General features: G+C 36.6%; 2 protein-coding genes across 3 annotated transcripts in view; both read right to left on the reverse strand.

Annotated features, from left to right (window-relative positions):
• ALMS1 (ALMS1 centrosome and basal body associated protein) overlaps nt 1-20539 on the reverse strand; it is a 135787-nt gene extending 115248 nt beyond the window's left edge. For both annotated transcript variants that reach the window (XM_072937564.1, XM_072937565.1), the window contains exons 1-2: nt 20207-20539; nt 6241-6366 (exon numbers count right to left, since the gene is read on the reverse strand). In XM_072937564.1, the coding sequence (XP_072793665.1) occupies nt 6241-6366; nt 20207-20509 (429 nt within the window). In that variant the 5' untranslated portion in view covers nt 20510-20539. The remainder of the gene's footprint in view (nt 1-6240; nt 6367-20206) is intronic.
• Nucleotides 1-24101, reverse strand: part of LOC102538218 (retinol dehydrogenase 12-like) — a 305649-nt gene that overhangs the window by 122309 nt on the left and 159239 nt on the right. The window lies entirely within an intron of this gene.

Raw genomic sequence — 24101 nt, forward strand, 5'->3', positions numbered from 1 at the left:
AAAAAACTAAAAATAGAACTACCATAGGATCCAGTAATCCCACTCCTGGGCATATACCCAGAGAAAACTCTAATTTGAAAAGATACATGTACACCAATGTTCAGAGCAGCACTCTTTGTAATAGCCAAAGCATGGAAGCAACCTAAGTGCTCACTGACAGATGAATGGATAAAGAAGATGTGATACACACACACACACACACACACACACACACACACACACACACACACACAAACCAGACTACTACTCACCCATAAAAAAGAATGAAATGCCATCGGCAGCAACATGGATGGACCTAGAGATTACCATACTAACTGAAGTCAGACACAGAAAAACAATAATCATATGATATTGCTTGTATGTGAAATCTAAAAAAATGATACCACTGAACTTACAAAACAGAAACAGATTCACAGATGCAGGACAAAAACCTATGGTTACCAAAAGGGGGATGGGGTGGGTAGCGATAAATCTGGAATTTGGGATTAACAGATACAAACTATTATATATAAAATAGATAACCAACAAGGATCTACTGTATAGCACAGGGAACTATATTCAATATCTTGTAATTACCTATAATAGAAAAAAATCTGAAAAAGTATATGTATATAAAACTGACATCACTTTCCTGTACACATGAAACATTGTAAATCAACTATGCTTCAATTAAAAATATATATATAAAAGATTTCATCAATGAATCCATTAGATTCAGAAAATGTCCTGATAGCCAGTACTATTATAACATTCTAGACTTCCTCCTTAGGAGTTCTAGTCTACCTCTATAGGCTTTGATAGGTTTGTAGAAGTCTGTTTCCTTATGGTTTTTTTTTGTTCTTGACTGATTTATAAGGAATGTATATATTGTTTCTATATAAAATTGTTAAATCCAAGATAGAAATCAATTTTATTATGTTTTCTAACCTACTTATTGTTTTTTTCTTAACCATCTTTACTTGTAGCTTTTCATTATTTAGCTAAAATTTTTGGTTAAACAGTGAATTCATTTGACTTTACATTTTTTTAATAAAAAAAATGAGACGATGACATATTGATAGTAATCTACATGCTTAGATTGTATAATGTATTGATTTTCATTATTTTGTGAATAGTCTACTGCTGGACTCTTCTTCCTTAACCAACTCAAATGTTTTTAAAGAGAATATAGTTTTTTCTCTTTCATTCCCAAATGACCCACTATCCATAAAAAGAAAATGTACTGCAATTTAGAAAGATTTCACATTTTCACAAAACATTTCAAAAAAACAAGACTTTTGTCTTCAAAGAGTTAGTTCTAGTATTTAAAATTCATTATCCAAATGCTCTTGCAGTAATTTAAAAAAAAGATACACAACTATCCACTACTTAATATCCCTTATGTAAATATATACAGAGAAAAAACATTGGAGAGGAATATTCTAAAATATTAACACTACTCATCTATGGCTTGTGGGCTTATAGAACAGGAGACCTTCGACACTCCAAAATTTATTAATCTCTTCAATGTCAGATAAATTGGTCAAAGCTGTAACATTGAATTGCTATTGGAAACATGAACTTTTTAATATTTGAAAATAAAAGAAATATAAGAATGATTATATTAAGTTTTTTCTTCTGAGAGCACTCTTAAATACAGGATAGTGGGCCAATGAATGGATTTTAAAACAAGGGAACTTCATTCACCTTGTGACCCTCATTGCAGTAAAATCTTGGGTTCCCCTACTCATCACTCAGTCCCTCTGACCACGGTTTGAGTCTGTTCCCAAAATGTATTCCTCACTATTGATGAGAGACATAACCATGTGTTCTCCTGCCCACACTCTGACCTCCAAAGATCACTAACTCAACTCTAGCTCTTCAACTGCAACAATTTTATAACCTTATGAAGGCAACTATCCTATCACATTTATACTCTTCTTAATTCCTTCCTTACCTGTATTTCCCTCTTTACCACTCTGATAGTTCATAGTCATCCTTACAGTCACAGCTTTGCAAACATCTCTAACTTTCTTACCTTTTTCTCCCACTATCCTATCTGCCTGGCAAAATATCTGGTTGAACCTTCTTGCCTGAATCCAAGCAGCAGCACATTGCTGAAGAAAGTACACACCCAGACTGGTTTTCCTTTAGACTAATGACATTAAACCTAAGGGCACTCAGCCCTGCCCGGAAATCCTACTATACTTTCCTGGAAAGTTGACAGGCTAAAATGATTAATTTATACCTTCTCTCCTCAGAACTACTGAAGTTTCCTCCCTCATTTTCAACTGAAGACCTCATTCCTCCGTTAGTAGGTGAACAGCAGGAGATGGTACTTCCTTATCAGAAGATCTACAACCCCATTATCTACCCAGATTCTCATCTTGTGACTTAAAAAAAAAAAATCTCTCTACCTGTCAAAGGCCTTCCCATCTCATTCTATTTTTTCCAATGACTTCCTTCCTATTTGTGATTCTCCTGCTTTTCCTCCATGCAGTTTCCCTTTCTACTGAATTATTCCTCTCCCCATACAAAACATACTCTTAAAATTTCCCAACATAAAATAAAATTTTTTAAAATCTCTGTTGACCATCCTTTTCTGCTTATTTTGTTGCTGTTTCTTTCACACAAGGATTCCTTGTGTGATATCTTTTTTAACCAATATAAAAATGCCCTCAAATCTCTAAATATTTTTGACAGACGTGAATAGGGATGACAAATAAATAACTGAATAAATAAAAACAAATTCTGAGGGAGAAGTAAAGCTCGGAGATACATATTTGGAATTTTTAATTGTACAGATATATTTAAAACCCTTGATCTAGATGGGAACCAAAACATTCCAACATTTCAAAACACTCAAATGTGTAGTTTACTGTACAAGTATAGCACAATAAAGGTAAAAAAAAATGGAAAAGAGATTTAAACCAACCTTTCACTAAAGAAGAAACACGGATGGCAAACAAGCACACTAAAAGATGCACATGATCATTAATCATTAGGAAAATGCACATTAAAACCACAATGAAAGGGAGGAGGAGGTAGCTCAAGTGGTAGAGTACGTACTTAGTATGGAGGAGGTCCTGGGTTCAATCCCCAATACTTCCTCTAAAAATTAAAACAAGCAAACAAACAAACCAACCAACCTTTCCCACCCCCACCCCCCCCGAAAAAACAACAAAACCACAATGAGACACCTTAATATATCTAAAATGACTAAAATTTTTAAAACAAAACCCAAAAAAACTGGCAATACCAAGCTCTGGCAAGAATGCAAAGCAACTAGAACTCTTATACACTGTGGGGAATGCAAAATGGTAGAGCCACTTTGGAAAACAGTTTGGCACTTTCTTATAATGTTAAACATACAGTTACTATATCAGCCAGCAGTCCCACTCCTAGGTATTTACCCAAAAAAAAATGAAACCATCTGTCTACTTAAAAACTTGTAAATAAGTGAAATACTGCTCAGCAATAAAAAAAATTTAAAAGAACATACTATTGATTCATGCAACATGTCTGAATCTCAAAAGCATGTGTGAAGTTAAAGAAGCCAGATTCAGGAGTCAACACACCATAATTCTGAAAGGCAAAACTATTGGGACAAAAATCAAATCAGTGGTTGCCAGGGACTAAGGAAGAGAGAGAAAACTGACTACAAAGGGGCACAAGGAAATCTGGGGGAGGGGGTGATGGTAATCAAATGTGTACTAGTCTTATAACTGTATATATTTGTCAAAGCTCATCAAAATGTGTATCTAAAAGAGTGAATTTGGCTGTATTTAAATCATACCTCAAAAACCCAACTTTTTAAAAAATGAGTTAAAAATATCAGAAAATGGAGACTGAAAACTCCTGAAAATTTCACTTAATTGGGAGCAAAATATTAAATGGGGCCATAGCTGGAGGAGAAGAGAAGATGACACATTAGTATTCAAGTTGCTAGAGATGATAAGTTCTAGACTGTGACCAAGAATGAGTAGGAGAAAATTGGGAGGAGTGGAGGAAAGATCTCTGCAGGTTAGATCAAAGATCCAAGAGTTTCAGATGCTGGATAGGTAATGTTAGCTAAAGTGAAAGAAATTAAAAGAGGACAGTGCAGCAAGAGCTATAGTTTTCAGTAAATAAAATGGAGGTAATCTGGATGCCAGCAACAAGGATGAAGGAGCAGAATGACCAGGAGAAAAGAGGGGAGAGAATTAGGAAGTAACATAATGCTCCACCTATTCTGAGGAACTCAGGAATAAAGGCAGAAGTGAAAGGCTACAGGATCCATCCATGGTTTCTATTTTATAATAAAGGGACAAAAGGGAGACATCTATTTTTGGACTGTGCTCTACCATAAACAAGCCCTCAGAGAATTTTAAACTATTTAGGGATTACCTCTGTATTCATTTCCTAGGGCTGCCATTATGAAGGTGCACAAACTGGGGAGCTTAAAACGACAGAAATTTCTTCTCTCGCGGTTTTGAAGGCTAGAAGTCCAAAATCAAGGTGATGGCAGGGCCATGCTCCATCCAAAGCCTCTATGGGAGGATCCTTCCTTACCTCTTCTATCTTCTGGTAGCCCCAGGCATTCTCTGGTTTATGACAGCCTAGCTCCAATCTCTGCCTCTGTCTTCACACGGCTGACCTCTTCCTGTGTGTCTCTCTTCTAAGGATACCAGTCATGTTGAATTAAGGGCCCACTCTACTCTAGTATGATCTCATCTTAATTTAAATAATCGTATCTACAATCACTGTTTCCAAATGAGGTCACATTCTGAGGTACTGGGGATTAGAACTTCAACACATCATTCTGGGGGACAATAAAAATCCCCCTTCGATTTAATGGTCACAGAGTACTGTGCTTTTTCTGGTCAGGGCTTCTCTTAACACCTTTCTCTTGGCAACAGTAGAACTTCTTCCTCCATATCTTGCATCTATTGGATAGTAACTGCAATTTAGGGGAAATTGAAGGTACTAGAAGAAATCTAATAGCCAAATTATTAGTAATCAACCTTAAATATTTAAGGTAAGGCTGCATTTTTCCTCCAACAAACATATATGAGTTTTTTTTTTCTATCTGTTCACAATTTTTCCATTTCTTCTGAGGTTATTACTATGTTTTAGGTCAGTGGTTCCCAAAGTGTGGTCTGAAGATCCCTGGGAATATTAACACCCTTTCAGTGGGCCTCCCTTTTCTAACAATGTATCTATGTAAGGCCAGAATTTCTTCACATACTTAAACCAAAACAATACATCCCAGTGGACTAAATGCAGAAGCAGATGTAAGAATTCAGTTATGATAATTTATGCTAATTTTATATATCAATTTGGCTGGGCCATAGGGTGCCCAGATATTTGGTTAAACATTCTGGGTCCATCTGTGAAGGGGTGTCTGGATTATATAAACATTTGTCCATAGACCCAGTAAAGCAGATTGCCCTTCCCAATGTGGGCAGGCCTCATCCAATCCATGAAAGGCCTGAATATAACAAAAGGCTGAGCAAGAGAGAATTTGCTCTATCTGGTCTGAGCTGAGACATCAGTCTTCTCCTGCGTTTGGACTCAGACTTGAAGTGGAACTTACACCACCAACTGGCCTGGTCCTCGGACCTTCAGACTTGGGCTGGAACATATACCATCAGTTGACTGCTGGTTCTCAGGCCTTCAGATTCAGACTGGAAATATACTATCAGCTCTCTTGGGTCTCTAGCTTACAGATCTCAAGAATTCTCAGCTTCCATAATTACACAAACCAATTCCTTATAATATGTATATTTGTGCATATATATTTATGTATGTATATGTTTCCTATTAGTTCTATTTTTCTGGAGTACCCTGTGCAGTACATCAACTGTCTTCTACTAAGCCTGACATTAAAGACACAGGCAAAAATGTTAAACAATGCCACTGTTTCAACTATTTTTTTTTTGTTTTAAAAAAGTCACTTTTCATTTTAAAGTATATTTTTATGTTACTATGTAATGGGTTTGTTATTTTTTAAATATTTACTTTTTAGTAAGCAAAATATTGATATAGATAAACCTTATAAATAAAACCTCTTTGAAATACTTTTGAAGTCTATAAAGGGGTCCTAAGACCAAAAAAAAAAGAGAAGAAAAAGCAAACTGCTGTTTTATATAATTAAGGCTGCCAAAGATCTATGAGAAAAATGAAACATTAAAGTAGTTCACCTCTTTCCATTCTTCATAGTTAAATCATAATTATCCATGCTGCTTATCAAAAGATAGCTTGCAGTTACACAAGACATACCTGATCATCCCCAGAACCCCACTGAGCTGTTTTTTTCAAAGAGCCCATGTTAGTATCAGAAATCTGTGTTCTGCTATTGTCTTGATATAACGGCTGTTGCCATACATGACGGGTCAATGGAACAACCTGAAAATCAAAACCAGATTTAAATGAAGTAGTAACACATTCCCTATGGCTAAACAATAGTAAACAAAATCTAACATTTAGATTATGTTTCTCAGTTTATAAAACACTTTCACAAATATAATAACATTTCAACTTCACAATCACTGTCCAAATTATTATCTTCACTTAAAAATAAAGAAACAGGGATTTAAGGTTACCTGGTAAGGACTCGACACATTCCAACAAACCACAACAGTTCCTTAACCTCCAATACTTTCAGAGGTAAAAGAAGCAAACAGAAACAAGCAAGTTACCTGTTTTGAAATCTTATTGTTTGAGAGACCTAAGAAATTAACCTTAATAATAGGAACCAAAATCATCTCACAGCATGGAGAGTGAGAACAAGTGTCAGACATATTTTATGAAATCCGAGGTTGAGACAGGGCCACCCATCATGAAAGAAGGCAATAAAAGCTGTGACTACTGCACAAGGCTGAAGCAATGCACAAGAAAAAAATCAGAGGCAATCAAACAAATGACTTAGGTCAAACACCGACTGGTTCTAGAGATTTTCCCCAATAACCCTGGAGAGTAAGAACCGAAAGCTTCCAATGTAAGATCTCCTTCTAAAGAAGCAGCCACAAAGGGCAAGGCAGAGACAACCACAGAAACACCAGGTAGAGAAGGCTGCACCAAAAGACAAAACAAAATAACACTGCTGCTAAAAATGAGATTATAAACTATACTTTCGAAATACTTTAAAATAAGAATATCTCAGATCCTCAAAGAGATTTAAAAAGAAAAGACACCATCTCCATAAAAAAAGAAGAGGTTATTAAAAGTAAAACAGGCAGTTAGGAGTCAAGAGAAGATGAATGCTAACAAAACCACAAAAGTGAATGAGGCTCTGAAGGAAATCCAAGGTCATAAGATTTTTTCCAGAATTAAAACTGTTACTACACTAACAAAACATTTTTACAGAGTACTTTCAACAATGTGCTTTTGATCATAGAAAGGCCAGATTAATTTAAAATCTATTCAATAACTGAAGAGATTTCTATGGTGTCAACTCGTCCAAGAGGTTTTTCTGAAAAGGTAGAGCACTATGGGGCACACCCACCTTGCTTCAATGACATTTTCAATGGACAAAGAATAAAGAGCAAAGAAAGGCATTTTGCAAATTCACTGTGGCAACCTGAAATCCCTAAATAAATACAATACAGCCAATGTTTTGGCACAGTTAGTCTTCTTTGAGCCCTCCAGGAAAGAAGAATGCCAAAATGAATGTTCAAAATGGCTATTCACTGCAACCAAATAATGCTGGGTGTAGAGCACAGGGTCCTGCCTTTGAAAACAAGTGATTCACAACAGCTTATAATTAGAAAGTTCAATTCATTAGGATATTTGTAGAACACTAATAATACAATATTAAGAAACTAGCACTTTGACAACTATCCCAATGTGTGACAAAAAAGAACACACACCTCACTTTTATCAGCTAAAAGGAAAAAAAAAACCTCAAAGTTAAAATTAATGTTGAAAGAAAAGTTCTTATTAAAAAATACACATTTCCCAGGACTTCTTACTTTTATTACCTACCTTCATTGAGAAACTAATTGCCACTACATTGCCATATGCTTGGTCACTGTTCCTGCCTCTGGACTGTGGTATAACCAAACACTTAAAGGAGGGTTCTTAAGATGAGTGCTTCAAAACTAAGCAAATGTCATCAGCAACTTTCTGATTTGAGATTAAATGCCGTTTGGCATAATTAAACAGTTTCAGAGTCTTCCCCTGAGTCAGTTTTTAACATTAAAAGTTAGTGGTCTTCCAACTATATGCTATCTATCAAAGAAACATTTAAGATCTAAACACAAAGAGGTTGAAAGTAAAAGGATGGAAAATCATATTTCACCCAAAAAGTAACCAAAAGAGCACAGGAGTGGTGATACTAATTTCAGACAAAATGGACTTTAAACTGAAAGTCTTACAAGCAACAAAGAAGGGCATCATGTAATGAAAATAGGGCCAATTAACCAAGAAGATATAAAAAGTATAAATATTTATGCACCAAATTCCAGAGCGCCTAAATTAATGAGGCAGATGTTGAAAGATCTGAAGGGAGAAATACACAACAACACAAAACCCCACTTTCAACAATGCCTAGAACAACCAGACAGAAGAACAAGGAAACAGCGAAACTGAACAACACTACAGACCAATCATACCTAACAGATATATAAAGAACACTCCACCAATAACAGAACACATTTTGTCAAGTACATATGGAGCCTTCTTTGGGATACAACACATTTAGCCACAAAACAAGTCTGAATAAATTCAGGAAAACAAATATATACATAATACACAAAGTATTTTCCAATCACTAGAAATAAACAGCACAAGAAAACCTAGACATTTCACAGTATATGGAAATTAAACACTACACTCTTACCAAATCAATGGGTCAGACAAGAAGTCACAAAGGAAATTAGAAAATACCTTCACACAAATGAAAATGAAAACACAAAATACCAAACTTAAGGATGCAGTGAAAGCAGTACTAAGAAACAAGTAAATGCATATATTTTAAAAAGGCAAGATCTCAGGTCAACAACCTAACTTGTACCTCAAGAAACTAAAAGAAGAACTAATCCTAAAGCAGGAAAAGAAGGAAATAATAAAGATTAGAGCACAGATAAATAAGTAGTCAACAGAAAAAAAAAAATCAGTGAAGCTAAAAGTAGCTTTTTTTTTTTTAGAAGATCAACAAAAGTGACAACCCCATAGCTAGACTGACTAAGAAAAAAGGTAATAAAAAATTAAAACAAATTAATTAAAATTAAAATTAATTAAAACAAACCTCTGTACGTAAAAAGACACCACCAAAATAGTAAAGAGGTAATCCATAGAATGGGAGAAAGTATCTGCAAATCATATATCTGATAAAAGATTAATATCCAGACTATATAAAGAACTCCTAAAACTCCAAAAAAAAAAAAATTTAACAAATGGGCAAAGAACTTGCAGAGACATTTCTCCAAACATATACAAATGGCCAATAGGCACATGAAAAGATGCTCAACATCACTAATCATTAGAGAAATGCAAATCAAAACTACAATGAGCCATCACCTCACACTCATCAAAGATGGCTACTATCAAAAAAAGAGAAAATAACAAATGTTGGCAAGGATGTGGAGAAACTGGAACTCTTATGTAATGCTGGTGGACTACAAAATGATGCAACCACTATGGGAAACAGTAGGGAGGTCCTCAGAAAACTAAAAGTATAACTACCATATGATCCAGCAATTCCACTTCTGGATATATATCCAAAAGAACTGAAGGCAAGCTCTCAAAGAGATATTTGCAAACTCATGTTCACAGCACCACTATTCACAATAGCCAATAGGTAGAAGCAACCCAACTGTCTTATCAACTGATAAAGGGCCAAAAAAGTATGATACATACATACAATGGAAAATTATTCAGCCTTAAAAAGGAAACTAATATTGTCACACGCTACAACACGGAAGAACCTTGAGGACATTAAGCTAAGTGAAATAAGCCAGGCACAAAAGACAAATACTGTATGATTCCACATGATTCCACTTAAATGAGGTATCCAGAGCAATCAAATTCATAGAAACAGAAAGTAGAATGGTGATTGCTGGGCTAGGGTGAGGGAGAACGGGGAGTTGCTTAACAGAGTTTCAGTTTTGCAAGATGAAAAGAGTTCTGGACATTAGCTGCACAAAAATGTTAATGTATTTATCATTATTAAACTGTATACTTTAAAATGGTTAAGATGGTAAATTTTGTATATGTCCACAATTAAAATTTTTAAAAAAACTTTCAATCCCCAGATTAAAAAAAATTGCTCGATAACAAACCTGTTTTACAGGAAATACGAAGGGAATGTCTTCAGGATGAAAGCAAGTGACTCTAGAGAGTAATTCAAATTTATGCAAAATAACAAAGAATCAAAGCAAATTTGCAGGCAATTGCAAAAGATAGTATAATTGCATATTTCTCCTCCTTTCTTCCCTTCAATCATCTAAAAAGCAATTGTATGAAACAATATATATCTAATTGTACTTTGGGGCCTATAACATATAGAAATATATTTGACAACAACCACACAAAGGAGGTCAACAGAAACAGACCTGTATTGGAGTAAGGAAATGACACCAGATGAAAACTCAAAAGAAGGGGAAAAATGAAGAGTACAAAAAAGGGGACAAAAGAAGATTATAACATGATAAATTCTACCAATAGCTACTTGTCATTCTCCCTTCTCTAAGATTCCTCAAAAGACGTATGATAAAAGTATTAACTATAACAGTATATTACTGGGTATATAACAGATATAGACATATGTGCAACAATAATAACATTAAAAGGGGAGTAGGAAATAGAGCTATATAGGCATAAAGTTTCTATATTTCACTGGAACTAATTCCTAGTGAATCTGAAGCAGGTTCTGATAAGTTAAGATGCATATTGTAAGCCCTAGAAAATAACTCAAGAATTATAATTTTAGAAATCATTAGAATTAAAATGATATGAGAGAAAGATATGCACTTAGTACAAAAGGTGGCAATATAAGGACTAAAGGAACAAAAAACATGAGACATACAGAAAATAAAAAGCTAAACAGCAGATATAAATCCAAACATATCACTAGCACTTAATGTAAATGAATTAAATGATAAAATCAAAGGCAGTTAGACTACATGAAAAACAAGATTCAACTACATACTGTCTACAGGAGACATACTTTAGGCTGAAAATACAAACAGGTTGAAAGTAGAAGGATGAAAAAAAGATTTACCACGAAAACAATCACAAAAGAGAGAGTGGCTACAGTAATATAAAAAAAAAATCAAAACAAAGGTTACTAAAGATAAAGAGGGACACTTCAGAATGATAAAAGGGTCAATCCACCAAGAACACATAACAATAAAAAATATGCACCTAACATCAGAGTTCCAAAATACCTTAAGTAAAAACCAACAGAAATGAAGGGGAAAAGAGATAATTCAAAATAATTAGACTCAAAACTAAACTTGCCAAAAGTGGATGGATCAAGATTCTGTGTGTGATTCTTATAATACTTAAAAAAAAAGAAAAGAAAAGAAAAGAAAAGAATATCAGAACAAAAGTCAATGGCATTCCTATATACCAGGAATGAACAATTGGAATTTGAAATTAAAAACATACTACCATTCACATTAGCTCCCCCCAAAATTAAATACTTAGGTATAAATCTAACAAAATATGTACAAAATCTATGTGAGGGAAGCTATAAAACTCTGATGAAAGAAATCAAAGAAGAACTAATTAAACGGACAGACAGCCCATGTTCATAGTTAGAAAGACTCAAGATGGTCAACATGTCAGTTCCTCCCAACTTGCTGTATGGAGTCAATACAATTCAAAATCCAAGCAAATTATTTTGTGGATATTGACAAACTGGTTCTAAAGTTTACCTAGAGAGTCAAAAGACCCAGAAGAGCCAGCAAAAAATTGAAAAAGTCAAAGTGGGAGAACTGATACTATCTGACTTAAAGACTTTCTGTAAAGCTACAAGTAATCAAGACAGCGCAGTATTGGCAAAAGACTAGACAAATAGATCACATAACACAACAAAGCCCAGAAATAGACCCAGATAAATAAGAGACAATTTATCTTTAACAAAAGAACAAAGGCAATGTAATGGAATAAAGACAGTCTTTCCAACAAATGGTGCTGGAACAACTGGACATCCACATGCAAAAGTGAAACGAGACACAGATTTTATACCCTTCACAAAATTTAACTCAAAATGGATCATAGATGTAAATGCTGAATGCAAAACTGTAAAAACTATAAAACTACTAGAAGATAATATAGGAGAAAACCTGGTTGTCCTTGGGTATGGGATGACTTTTTAGGTACAACACCAAAGGCACAATCCTTGAAAGAAATAATTGATAAGCTGGACTAACCAAAACTGAAAATTTTTGTTCTGTGAAAGACAATGTCAAGAGAATGAGAAGACAAGCCACAGACAGGGAGATAATATTTGTATAAGACATATCTGATAAAGGCCCTTTAACCAAAATACACAAAGAACTCCTAAAACTCCACAACACAATAACAAACAACCCAGTTAGAAAGTCGGAAATAGATCACCAAAGAAGATATACAGCTGAAAAATAAGCATATGAAAAGATGCTGAACATATTATTAGCATACAATCTGTAATCAGGCTCCTTGGGATTGACCCAGTTAGACTGAAAACATATGTCCACATAAAAACCTGCACAGGAATATTTAGCACAGCTTCACTCATAAGTGCCAAAACTTGAAAGCAACTAAGATATCCTTTAGTAGGTGAATGGATAAACTGTGGTACATCCAGACAATGTAGTATTATTCAGCACTAAAAAGAAATGAGCTACCGAGTCATGAATATATATGGAGAAAACTATATTGTACTATAATGGTGGATACATGCCATGATACATTTGTCAAAAACCACAGAATGTACAATACCAAAAGTGAACCCTAATGTAAAGTCTGGCTTTGGATGTCAACGTAGGTTCATCTATTGTAACAAACGTACTACACTCTGGTGTGGGCTCTTTGGTGTGGTGTGGAAGAGGCTGTGCATGTGGTGTGAGGGAAGGAGGTAGAAGGAAAATCTCTGTACTGTCTGCTCAATTTTTCTTTGAAACTAAAATTGCTCTAAAAAATAAAGTCTGTTTAAAACAACCAAAACAAAGCTCTGCTCCAGCATGCAGTGAGGAAATCATCACTCCCATCCCCACAAAAAGAAAAAAGCTGAACAAATTAAAATCAACAAATCTTCTTACATCCATCAAAGAACTGAAATCAAGGGCAAGCCACAGTCCCCAAAATTGGAGAGACAGACAAGCAGATACAGAGAATCACTACTCAATGGAACAGAATGCCAGAAGCAGATACCACCATGGGGACCAGTATTAGGGTAGGAAAGTCTAAATTGTAATTGACAAATTGCCAGAGAGTCAGGGTAGACAACCCTGAGATCAAAAAAACTCTAGGGAAATAGTCATAGAAGGGCTCCCATACTTTTACGAATTTTACTTCCAGGAACTATACCAGATTCCGACAGTTAAGATCAGAGAAAAATCTTTTGCTTTCAGCAGGGGGAGGGGGAAAAAAGCCATTCTAAAATAAGTCCAGCGCATTTTGTTCTTAACAAGGCCTGACCTCAAAAGAAACTATTTCACCAGAGCCTAAGATTTTACCAAAGACTAAGTAAGGTAGAAGAAGGGAAATTACCAACTCCAGCCCCCTTCTAGTTTTCCTGTCTCACTTAAGGGAAAAACAATGAGAAACCCTAGTGAAGACCACAGCCTAGGGAAAGACTAAGACCTAATAATAGGACTATAGAACACCTCCCCTCACCCACTACCTTACCACTACATCAATAGGTCTCTGATAACAGGGGACTACGAAAGAAAGAACAGACCTTACTTAAGAAGATGTCTTTAGGGAACCCAAAGACACCAGAGGAGTCAAAAACAAGGTCACCAAAGGAAATTTTAGCCTTTGATGCCTTCAGCTACAGCAAATAATAAACACAAAATCACCTCTAACCAGATAAACATAAAACTGCACACCAACGGTCTATTTATTTTAGTTCCTTCCATATCATATTTATTCAGTACATGTCTGGCTTTCAACAAAAAATTACAAGACATACTAAAAAGACAAAAACAAACAAAAGTTAGTTCGAAGAGATATCCTCAGGGCATCAGAACTAGCCTTAGATATGGCAGAGATGTTAAAGTGTCAGTTTGTAAAGATGAAGATTCTGGAGATGGATGGTGGTGAAGGTTATAAAGCAATGTGAATGTACTCAATGTCACTTAAAAATGGTTAAAATGGTAAGCTTTATGTCATTTACATGTTACCACAACTAGAAAAAATAAATAAATCAAGATGAAAAAAAGAAACGAGCTACAAAACCATGAAAAGACATGAGGAAGAACCTTAAATACAACGCACACTGCTAAGTGAAAGAAGCTATTTTGAAAAGGCTACATACATACATACTGCACGATTCTAACTATGACTTTCTGGAGAAAAGCAAAACTGTGTAGCAGTAAAAATGTCAGCAGTTGCCAAGGTTTCAGAGGAAGGGAGGGACTAACAGAGCACAGGGATTTTTAGGCAGTGAAACTATTCTGTGTGATATGGTAATAGTTGGTATATGTCATATGTATGATAAATGATACATTTGTCAAAACCCATAGAATGTACAAAAAGTGAACCCTAATACAAATGATGGACTTTAATTAATAATAAAGTACAAGAGGGAAGGTTATAGCTCAAGTAGTAGAGCACATGCTTAGCATACACGAAGTCCTGGGTTCAATCCCCAGCATCTCCTCTAAAAAAATAAATAAATAAGTTAACCTAATTACCTCCCTCCCCAAAAAACAAATGAACAGAAATAATGTATCAATACTGAATTACCAATTATAACACCTTAATGTATCACCTTAATGCAAGATGTTAATAATAAAAAAAAAATAGGGGAGGGGGAAAAGATAAATGGGAATTCTGTTACTTTCTGCTAAATATAAAACTGCTCCAAAAAAAAAAGTATTAATTAAAAAAACAAAAGGATAGACACCTTTTTGTCTTGTGATAAGACCAACAAGGAAATACAAGATGTGAACACCACTGTAAACAAATTATATCTATGGATATTATAGAATACTCTACCCTAGAGCAGCAGAATGCACATTCTTCTCAGCAAACATGGAACAACTCCAGGAGAGATCATATGTAAGACCACAAAAGAAGCCTCAAATCTTTTTGAATAATTGAAACTGTGGAAAATATACTCCCCAGCCAAAATGGAATAAAATTAGAAGTCAGTAACAGAAGGAAATTGAGGAAATTCACAAATATGTAGAAATTAAGAGACTCTTAAATAACCAATGGGTTAAAAAAAAGAAATCACAAAGAGAATTTTCAAATATTTTGAGATAGAAACAGGTAGAAAAAACCCAAATGTCCATCAGCTCATGAATGAATAAACAAAATGCAGCATATACATACAATGGAATATTATTAAGTCATAAAAAGGAATGAAATACTGATGTTATATATATACATGGATGTTTCCTTAAAACATTTTATGCTAAGTGAAAGAAGCCAGTCATAAAAGATCACATATTATATGATTCCATTTATATTCAACAGGCAAATCTAAAGAGAGAGAAAGCAGATTAATGGTTACTTAGAGAAATGGAAGCTAGAGGGGTGATAAAGTATACAGGGTTTCTTTTTAAGGTAACGAAAATGCTCTAAAATTGACTGTGGTGACAGTTGCACATATCTATTAGTATACTGAAACCCACTGAATTATGCACTTTAAATTAAGGGTAAGTTGTATGGTATATGACATATCTCAACAAAGGTGTTAAACATGCTTTAAAATAAGCCAGTTAAGCTTTCAACAAATTAAGTAAAAATAAATAAACCAAAATAAATCTAGGGAAATAGTGAAAGATGAAACTGCAATTAACAAGTTAAATGACAGAAAGCAATAGAATTAAATCTAAATCTAAGAGCTGTTTCCTAGGATGAACAAAATAAATCCATAGCTAGTCAGATAAACAGAAAAAACATAATAACACAAACTCAGGAATGAGAAATGGAAATAACCACAGATACAACGAAAAAAATAAAGAATGCTATGTAGCACTCCATTATAATTAACTACAAACCTTTGCTGAAATGATTTGCTAGAAAAATCATAAATTACCAAAATTAACCCAAAGAAAGTGAGAGTATATATAGATTATAACCCTGAAAGGAATCCAGAGGCAAAGTAGTTTCACCAGTGATAATTTTTCAAACATGCAAGAAAAATTCTTACATTTCTTAAACTGTTCCAAGACATAGAAAAATAAAAATCTTCCCAGTATCTTGCATGAAAACGGCATAATTCAGATGCCAAATTTGACAAAGACAGGTCAAGAAAGCAACTTTTTAAAAACTTAAAACCATTATCATTATAAAATATCTGAAAATAAAATCCAGTACTTCCTTAAGAGAAAAACACACTATAATTGATAGTTTTTATCCTAAGAGCACAAGAAAGGATTAACACAAGAATAAAATCTGTATTAATAGTTCAAAAAAGACTAAGAAGTGTACAGTGTAGATAAATTTGGAGATAAAGAGCAAGAAGGAGAAGGGGTTCAGGCCTGAGTTCTTTCCTTCTATGAAATGGTAACCTGCTGATGGGAGGATGAACACTGCATGAGGGCTAGAGGATGAGAGTGAAAATGCAGAAAAAGCTGAGGGAGGAAACACAAAGATTTCCAAGCACTGTTGATGACCCAGTTAAAAGCTGGAGACTACGAGGTCAAAGGGTACGAACTTCCAATTATAGGATAAATAAGTGCTAGGGATGTAATGTACAACATGATAAATATAATTAACACTGCTATATGTTGTATATGAAGATTAAATCCTAAGACTAAATCCTAAGACTTCTCACCACCAGAAGAAAAAACTTTTTTCTATTTCTTTAATTTTCTATGTATATGAGATGATGGATGTTCACTAAACTTACTGTGATAATCATTTCATGATGCATATAAGTCAAATCATTACACTGTATACCTTAAATGTATACAGTGCTATATGTTAATTATATCTCAATAAAACTGGAAGAAAATAAATAATAAAAATACAAAATAAAAAGTTGGAGACCAACAATTTCTAGTGATACCAATACACACAATTATTTTCCCCAGTATAGTTCAGAAATTTAGGCTCATGACTGAAAAATTGTGTTGAACACTGGAATTTGACACAACATTGTAAAATGATTACAAATCAATAAAAAAATGTTAAAAAAAAAGAAATTTAGGCTCATGAACTACAAGGAGAGGTATCTAAAATTGTCCATGTTTAGTGGTCTGCAGGACCAACATAAGACCAACAAAGAAAAGGTTCTGAAGCACCCACTTTCCTGAACTCTTAAAAAGACCCAGGTGTTAAGGCTGGTCACATTTTGCATTGAATTTAAACAGTTTCATGCCTTAGCACAGTGTCACTAACCGGACTTGTGAACTTAATGAGTATCTTACACATTACCACTAGAACATCCTTATTGTCCAGTGAGAGATAGATGAGAATGAATCAAATATTACAATTTTGTCATTTAACTTGAGACTAAACTGAATGAAATTAATGTTTCCTACCGCTTCTCTTCCTTTGACTCTACTGCATTAAACACCACACAACAAATTCATCTTCAAAACCTTTATAGTTCATAAATTTCTAGCAAGAGACTTAATGCCAGCAAATTTTAATGTCAGTGAACTAAAAAAATTAAAAATTACCTTAATACTCTTTATATAATCTGAAAATTACCTTTAATACAGCACATCATCTATACCTTTAAATACCCTCCAGGGTAAATATGAGAATATACAATTTCTCTCAAAAAACAAACAAAAAGCACCTCTAAGGAAAAACACTCTGGGCTCTAAGAAGCAAGATTTTCTATTACATATAGATCACTGTTAAAAAGGATAATTTTTTCACACTGGCTGTAGTAAGAGTTAAAGTGGTTTAATTAAAATATTCTTCTAGTAATATTAAATTTAAATATTAACAGTTATTAAAATAAGAAGTCATAGAACAAAATTGAAGTTAGGAGACCTCATCCACAAGTGTGGCTTTAATTATGACCCATATGCAGATAACTTACAAGTTGAAATCTCTAGCCCAGACCCCTCCTCTAATCTCCAAAACCAAACTCACAATCTTAACACCTATCACCCCCACCCCCAACAATGGCCACCACCCCACCACAAACTTGGCCATATTTCAATTATCTGGCACAACCATTTATCCAATAACCTAACACTTGGACACCTTCTTGCCCTCATGGTCCACATCTAATTCATTATTAGTGCAATGATAATGTAAAATTAGTGCTATCAGTGTGATTATTTTACTTCTTAAATATCTCTCAAATCAGTCCACTTTTCTCTACATCCCAACAACACTTCCCTATTCCAGAATATCATCATCATTTGCCCAGCAATACTGCATTCTAACTAGCATCCCTGACTTATTACTGCTGCTCCCCACTTCACACTGCTGTCAAAGCTGTTCTCTGCTACAGTGGTCTTTCTGAAAACACAAATCTTATCATATACACCTCTTTGTTTAAAACATTTTCAGCAACTTCCCAAAATCCCCGAAATAAAGCTCCCCAATCCCTGGCAGAGCACAGAAATCCTTGAAGTCGGTACTCAACCCATACTGGTTTTTGGTTCCTTGAAAATGTCATGCTCTAACAGTACCTTTCCATGTGCCTTTCGCTCAGCCAGAAGGCTTTCCTTTCCCCCTCTGCCTGGTTAATCTTAACCTGTTTTCAGATCTCAGCTCTATCATAACTTCCTCAGGGAAGTTTTCCCCAGCTTCACTGACAAGGTCAGATTCCCTTACTGTATGTTTTCAAAGCATCTCAGCAACTAACAGTTTTCCTTTTATTTATGTGACCAACTGAATTTTGCCTGCCTTTCCCTCTAGACTCTATACGCTAGAAAGGCAGAGATAAAAAATATTTGGGTTCACCAAGATTTCACAGCATCTAGAACAATGTGTGGTCCATGCTCAGTAGCATATGTTCAATGAATTAAGTACCAACCGGAATATTTACCAGGCAAAACAACAACTTCTGCTCTTTAATGATCAACAGTCTACGGCATGTCCAGTAGAACTTTCTGAAATGATCAAATTATTATACACCTATACTGTCCAATTACATAGCTACTAGTCAAGTGCGGCTACTGAGCACTTGAAAAGTGGTTAGTACAATTTATATTTAATGTTAACAAATTACGTTGTAAAGAGCCACACGAGGCTATGACTTCTGCACTGAACAGCACAGGTCTATATAGTCTTTTCTGTCTTTTCTATTGTTGTAGCGTGCTGTTACACTCTGCACAGTGGACATCTTCTGTAAGGAACAGTCCTAGACAATAAAGCCTAGGCTTCTTTTTGTCCCCACAATGTACCTTTCACAGAATAGAAACTTAATAAATGTCTGATGACTTGCTATCCGAATTGTATAGAAAAACTTTTTTTTTTTTTTGCTCTCTGAAAGGGAATTAATTAAACGCAGTTATTTTCAAAATGATCTTCAGGAGCCAACCATAAAATCAGCTGTTTCTAGTTTCTCAGACTACTGGGAGCTGCAGCGTTAAGCCTCCAGCATTTCTAAGCCCCTCCTACAGGCTGGGGACTCCTTTATTGCTACAAAAGAGGGGCCTCTAGAGACTGACTACTCACGCGGTGTACACAATTCACACTTACTCCCTCAAGGGGAGTCCCGCCCTCCAAGCAAACTAATCTCCTACTTGTCTCCTCAACAAGATAGTCCCCGGGCAACCACCCTCTCCACCCGTACACGCCCCCTTTCTCCTCCTTCAGGGTATGATAAGCCCCGCCTCCTCCCCAAAGCGTTTCTTAACTACCCCCACGTTGGGAACCCTGTCTCCTCTGAACATCAGGTGTAGTTCAAAACAGCCGGGGCCCGTCGAGGGGGAGGGAACAAGAGAGGTCTTTGTCAGAAAGAACGGGAACCTGTAAGCAGTCGGCCGGAACCTGGACAAGAACAGGGCCCCAGGAGGCGAGACGGCCCCTACTATCCTTTAAAGGCGCGCGTATTATCTGTCAGGCACCGGGACAGGCACCGAGCGGGAAGGAGCCGGCAGGAAGGAGCCCAGGGACCGCCCGCCACCCGGCCCGACGGCGGCCCACACGGTCCCCGGCTTCGGCTCACCTGCTCCGGCCTGGTCAGCTCGCCCTCGGAGTAGCGGTGCCTCGGGAGCGACGGCGGCGGCAGCGACCCGCCGGGGTGCGCCTGCAGCCAGGCCTTGGCCTCCTCGTCGTCCTCGTCGTCCGTACTCTCCCGACGCTGGCTCTCAAAGTTAAAGTCCGCGTCCAGCCTGCGCCCCTCCTCTTCCTCCACCTCCTCCACCATCACCACCTCATCCTCTTCCAAGTTCTCCGCCTCCTCCGCCTCCTCCTCCTCCTCCTCGTCCTCCTCGAGCTCGCCCGGCCACGGCAGGTCCTCCGGCTCCATGTTGGTGTCTCACTCTCGGAGGCTGAGGAGGAGAGGGGGAGGGGAAGGAGGGGGAGACAGCCGACCGGCTGTTGCGGCCGCGCGCAGGCGCAAAGGCCACTGCCGCCTCGCGCCCCGCGGCGCGGCGCCTCGAACGGGGCGGGGCAGGGAGTGAGCGCGCGCGTTGCCAAGGACGCCCCGCGGGGGCGGGCGGGAAGGCCCGAGGTGCCTGGCTGGCTGCTGCGACGCCGACGCCTCCCCCTCGTCACGGCCTGGGATCTTGCTCACAGTGCTGAAAGCTCACAATAAACGCGGTCTGGGCTCCTGTCCCGGGAGGGGAGTCAAATTTAGTTCTTGATTGGGCTGGGCCAAACTGAATTTTGCCCCTGCATCATGGGAAGATCAGACCCTGGGACAAGCCCAAGATAACCAAACTTGTAAATTATAAATGTTTAAAGACCGAGTGCCTAATGTATGACAGGCTGTATCATGGGCACTTGAATCTATCAGTGGAAAAGTGTCAGAAGCAGTAGAGGGGTTAAGAACTGGGCTCTGGTATCAGAAAGATGGGAGTTTGAATCCTAACACGGCCACTTAGCAGTGAGACTAAGCCCCGGGGAGACGAGTGTAATAGGCCATCTCAGGATGGTTTTGATAATTAAAGGAGGTAACCGATGTAAACGACTTAGTGGTAGGTATTATTCGTTGATTATTGTACAGTAACATTAAATACTTAGAGTTCTGTGAGACAAGGATTATTACCCTTTTGTATTTGAAGAATTTAAGGCTCAGAAAAATAACTTGTGCAAAGTCTCTTACCTAGTAAGTGGCTGGCAGTGCTATCCCAGGTCTTCTGTAAGTCCACTAACTGCCCTCGTCCAGGCCTATCAGCTAATAAAGGAAAAGAGAGCAAACATTTATGCTGATAGTACATACATTTTGGGGCTGGTAATGATTTTTGAAATGCTTTAGAAACAAAGATTTCTCCACCTACCACTTAAGAACCCCTACAAAATGAATGACAAATTAGAGAATCTTGAAATGCTTTGCTATTACCTAAGGAGATAGCCACAATTAAAATGGAGTTCAGCAAAAATTCTTCATGGTTTTACTCAAAAGCAGAGACACATTGGCAATAATACTGATAATTTAGGGATATTGCCAAGGATGTGGGTCCTATAAACCAATGACTCAATCCTGGGAAAACTCCGAAGATAGAATATACACTGGAGCCCAAAGCCTCAGGGCTCTTTGAAACACCTCTAAATGAACTGTGAGTACATTCAAATACAATTCATGAGATAGGTTGAGGCTTTTCCTTGCTGGAGAGGCATGGCTGTAATGGTAGGGAAAAAATTGCTTTTTTTTATATTTCTGACTTGAGAAATCCCAATGTACCTTTCCAGTAACCGAATCACACATTTCACTGATACTGTCACTAAATAATTCTGTAAAGATTACCATTCACTTAGAAACCCCACTGTCCTTATCATCCACAAATATCAGGAAAAATAAAGAGAACTAGTAGAATTATAAAACTAACCATCAAAGGTCTCAGAAACCCTGAAACTTTCAAGGCCCAAAGAACTTCTGCTTACCTTGATAGCAATAACATGAACCATCCTAGGACTTACATAACTCCTTCGGAGTTAATAACAGGCTGCCTCATGTATCTGGGAATTACTTGCAGTACTAGACTCTATCTTAATACAAGCTGATATGACTAATTGCTGCAGGGAACCCACACAATAACTCCTGCTTTATCAACAATGGGTAGAAGCTGCGTTTCCAAAGCACTCACCGAAGCAGCCTTTGCATGATCTGAAATGGAGATTTGTGCTTTCTGAAAAAATGTCAGAAGAAAATTTCCCTTGAAACTCAATGGAAAAGACCTTATTAGGCACTGTTAACAACTGATCCAGCAGTAAAATTCCAAGGCATTAATCTTGGCTTAATGTTTCCCAGCCAAAAATACATTCATCATTTTTCCTCACTACAGGACATCCATTCCACTGAAAGATCTCAGACTGAAAATTCTGAGTACGGAGATGGACAGCTTGTGCCCATGACAACAGAACAAGATTAATTTTATGATTCTTCAGCATCCTTTACCCTACCACTAATCTTGCCTATTATTTGACCACCTTTTTTTTTTATAGAAGTTTAGTTGATTTACAATGTTGTGTTACTTTCTGGTATACAGCATAGTGATTCAGTTATACATATATATTCTTTTTCATATTCTTTTTCACTATAGGTTATTAAAAGATATTGAATGTATTTCCCAGTGCTATACATTAGGACTTTATTGTTTATCTATTCTGTATACAGTACTTTGTATCTGCCAATCCCAAACTCCTTATTTATCCCTCCCCCTCTTTCCCCTTTGGTAACCATAAGTTTGTTTTTTATGTCTGTGATTCTTTTTCTGTTTTGTAATAAGTTCATTTGTATCATTTTTTAAGATTCCACATATAAGTGATATGATATTTCTCTTGGTCTGACTTACTTCACTCAGTATGATAATCTCTAGGTCCATTCATGTTGCTGCAAATGGCATTATTTTATTCTTTTTTATGGCTGAGTGTATATATGTGTATGTATATATATGTATGTATATGTATATGTGTATATATATACCCACACACACACCATATCTTCTTTATACAATCATTTGTTGATGGACATTATGGACATTTAGGTTGCTTTCATGTCTTGGCTATTGTATATAGTGCTGCTGTGAATGTTGGGGTACATGTATCTTTTTGAATTGGAGTTTTCATCCTTTCCAGATATATGGCCAGGAGTGGGATTGCTGGATCATATGGTAAATCTATTTTTAGTTTTTTAAGGACTCTTCATACTGTTTTCCATAGTGGATGCACCAAAGTACACTCCCGCTAACACTGAGGAGGGTTCCCTTTTCTCCACAGCCTCTCCAGCATTTATTGTCTGTGGACTTTTGAATGATGGCCATTCTGACTGGTGTGAGGTGATACTACCCCATTGTAGCCTTGATTTGCATTTCTCTGATAATTAGCCGTATTGAACACCTTTTCATGTGCCTATTGGCCATCTGTATGTCTTCTTTGGAGAAATGTCTGTTTAGGTCTTCCGCCCATTTTTTGATTGGGTTGCTTGTTTTTCTGTTGAGTTCTATGAGCTGTTTGTATAGTCTGGAAATTAATCCTTTATCAGTCTAATTATTTGCAAATATTTTCTCCCATTCTGGAGGTTATCTTTTCATTTTGTTTATGGCTTCCTTTGCTGTCCAAAAGCTTATAAATTTTATTAGGCCCCATTTGTTTATTTTTGCCTTTCTTTCTTTTTTTTTTTTATTTTTGAGAGGCCAGAGGTAATTAGGTTTATTGATTTATTTTTAGAGGCAGGTCTGGGGATTGAACCTAGGACTTTGTGCGTGCTAAGCATGCACTCTACCATTTGCGCTATATTAAGGTTTCTGCTCTCCTAGTTTAAGATGGCATTGCTATCCCCACCTCCTCCATCATTCTCTTGTGCTTAGGAGGCACAGTGTACTCAGAATCACCACTCTTTTTTGGTGACTAAAGCTCTCTGCTCCTGCACTGAGTGCTTCCTTGCCTAGTTGCTTTCT

The sequence above is a fragment of the Vicugna pacos genome, chromosome 15 (assembly GCF_048564905.1).
Source record: "Vicugna pacos chromosome 15, VicPac4, whole genome shotgun sequence".
Lineage (NCBI taxonomy): Eukaryota > Metazoa > Chordata > Mammalia > Artiodactyla > Camelidae > Vicugna > Vicugna pacos.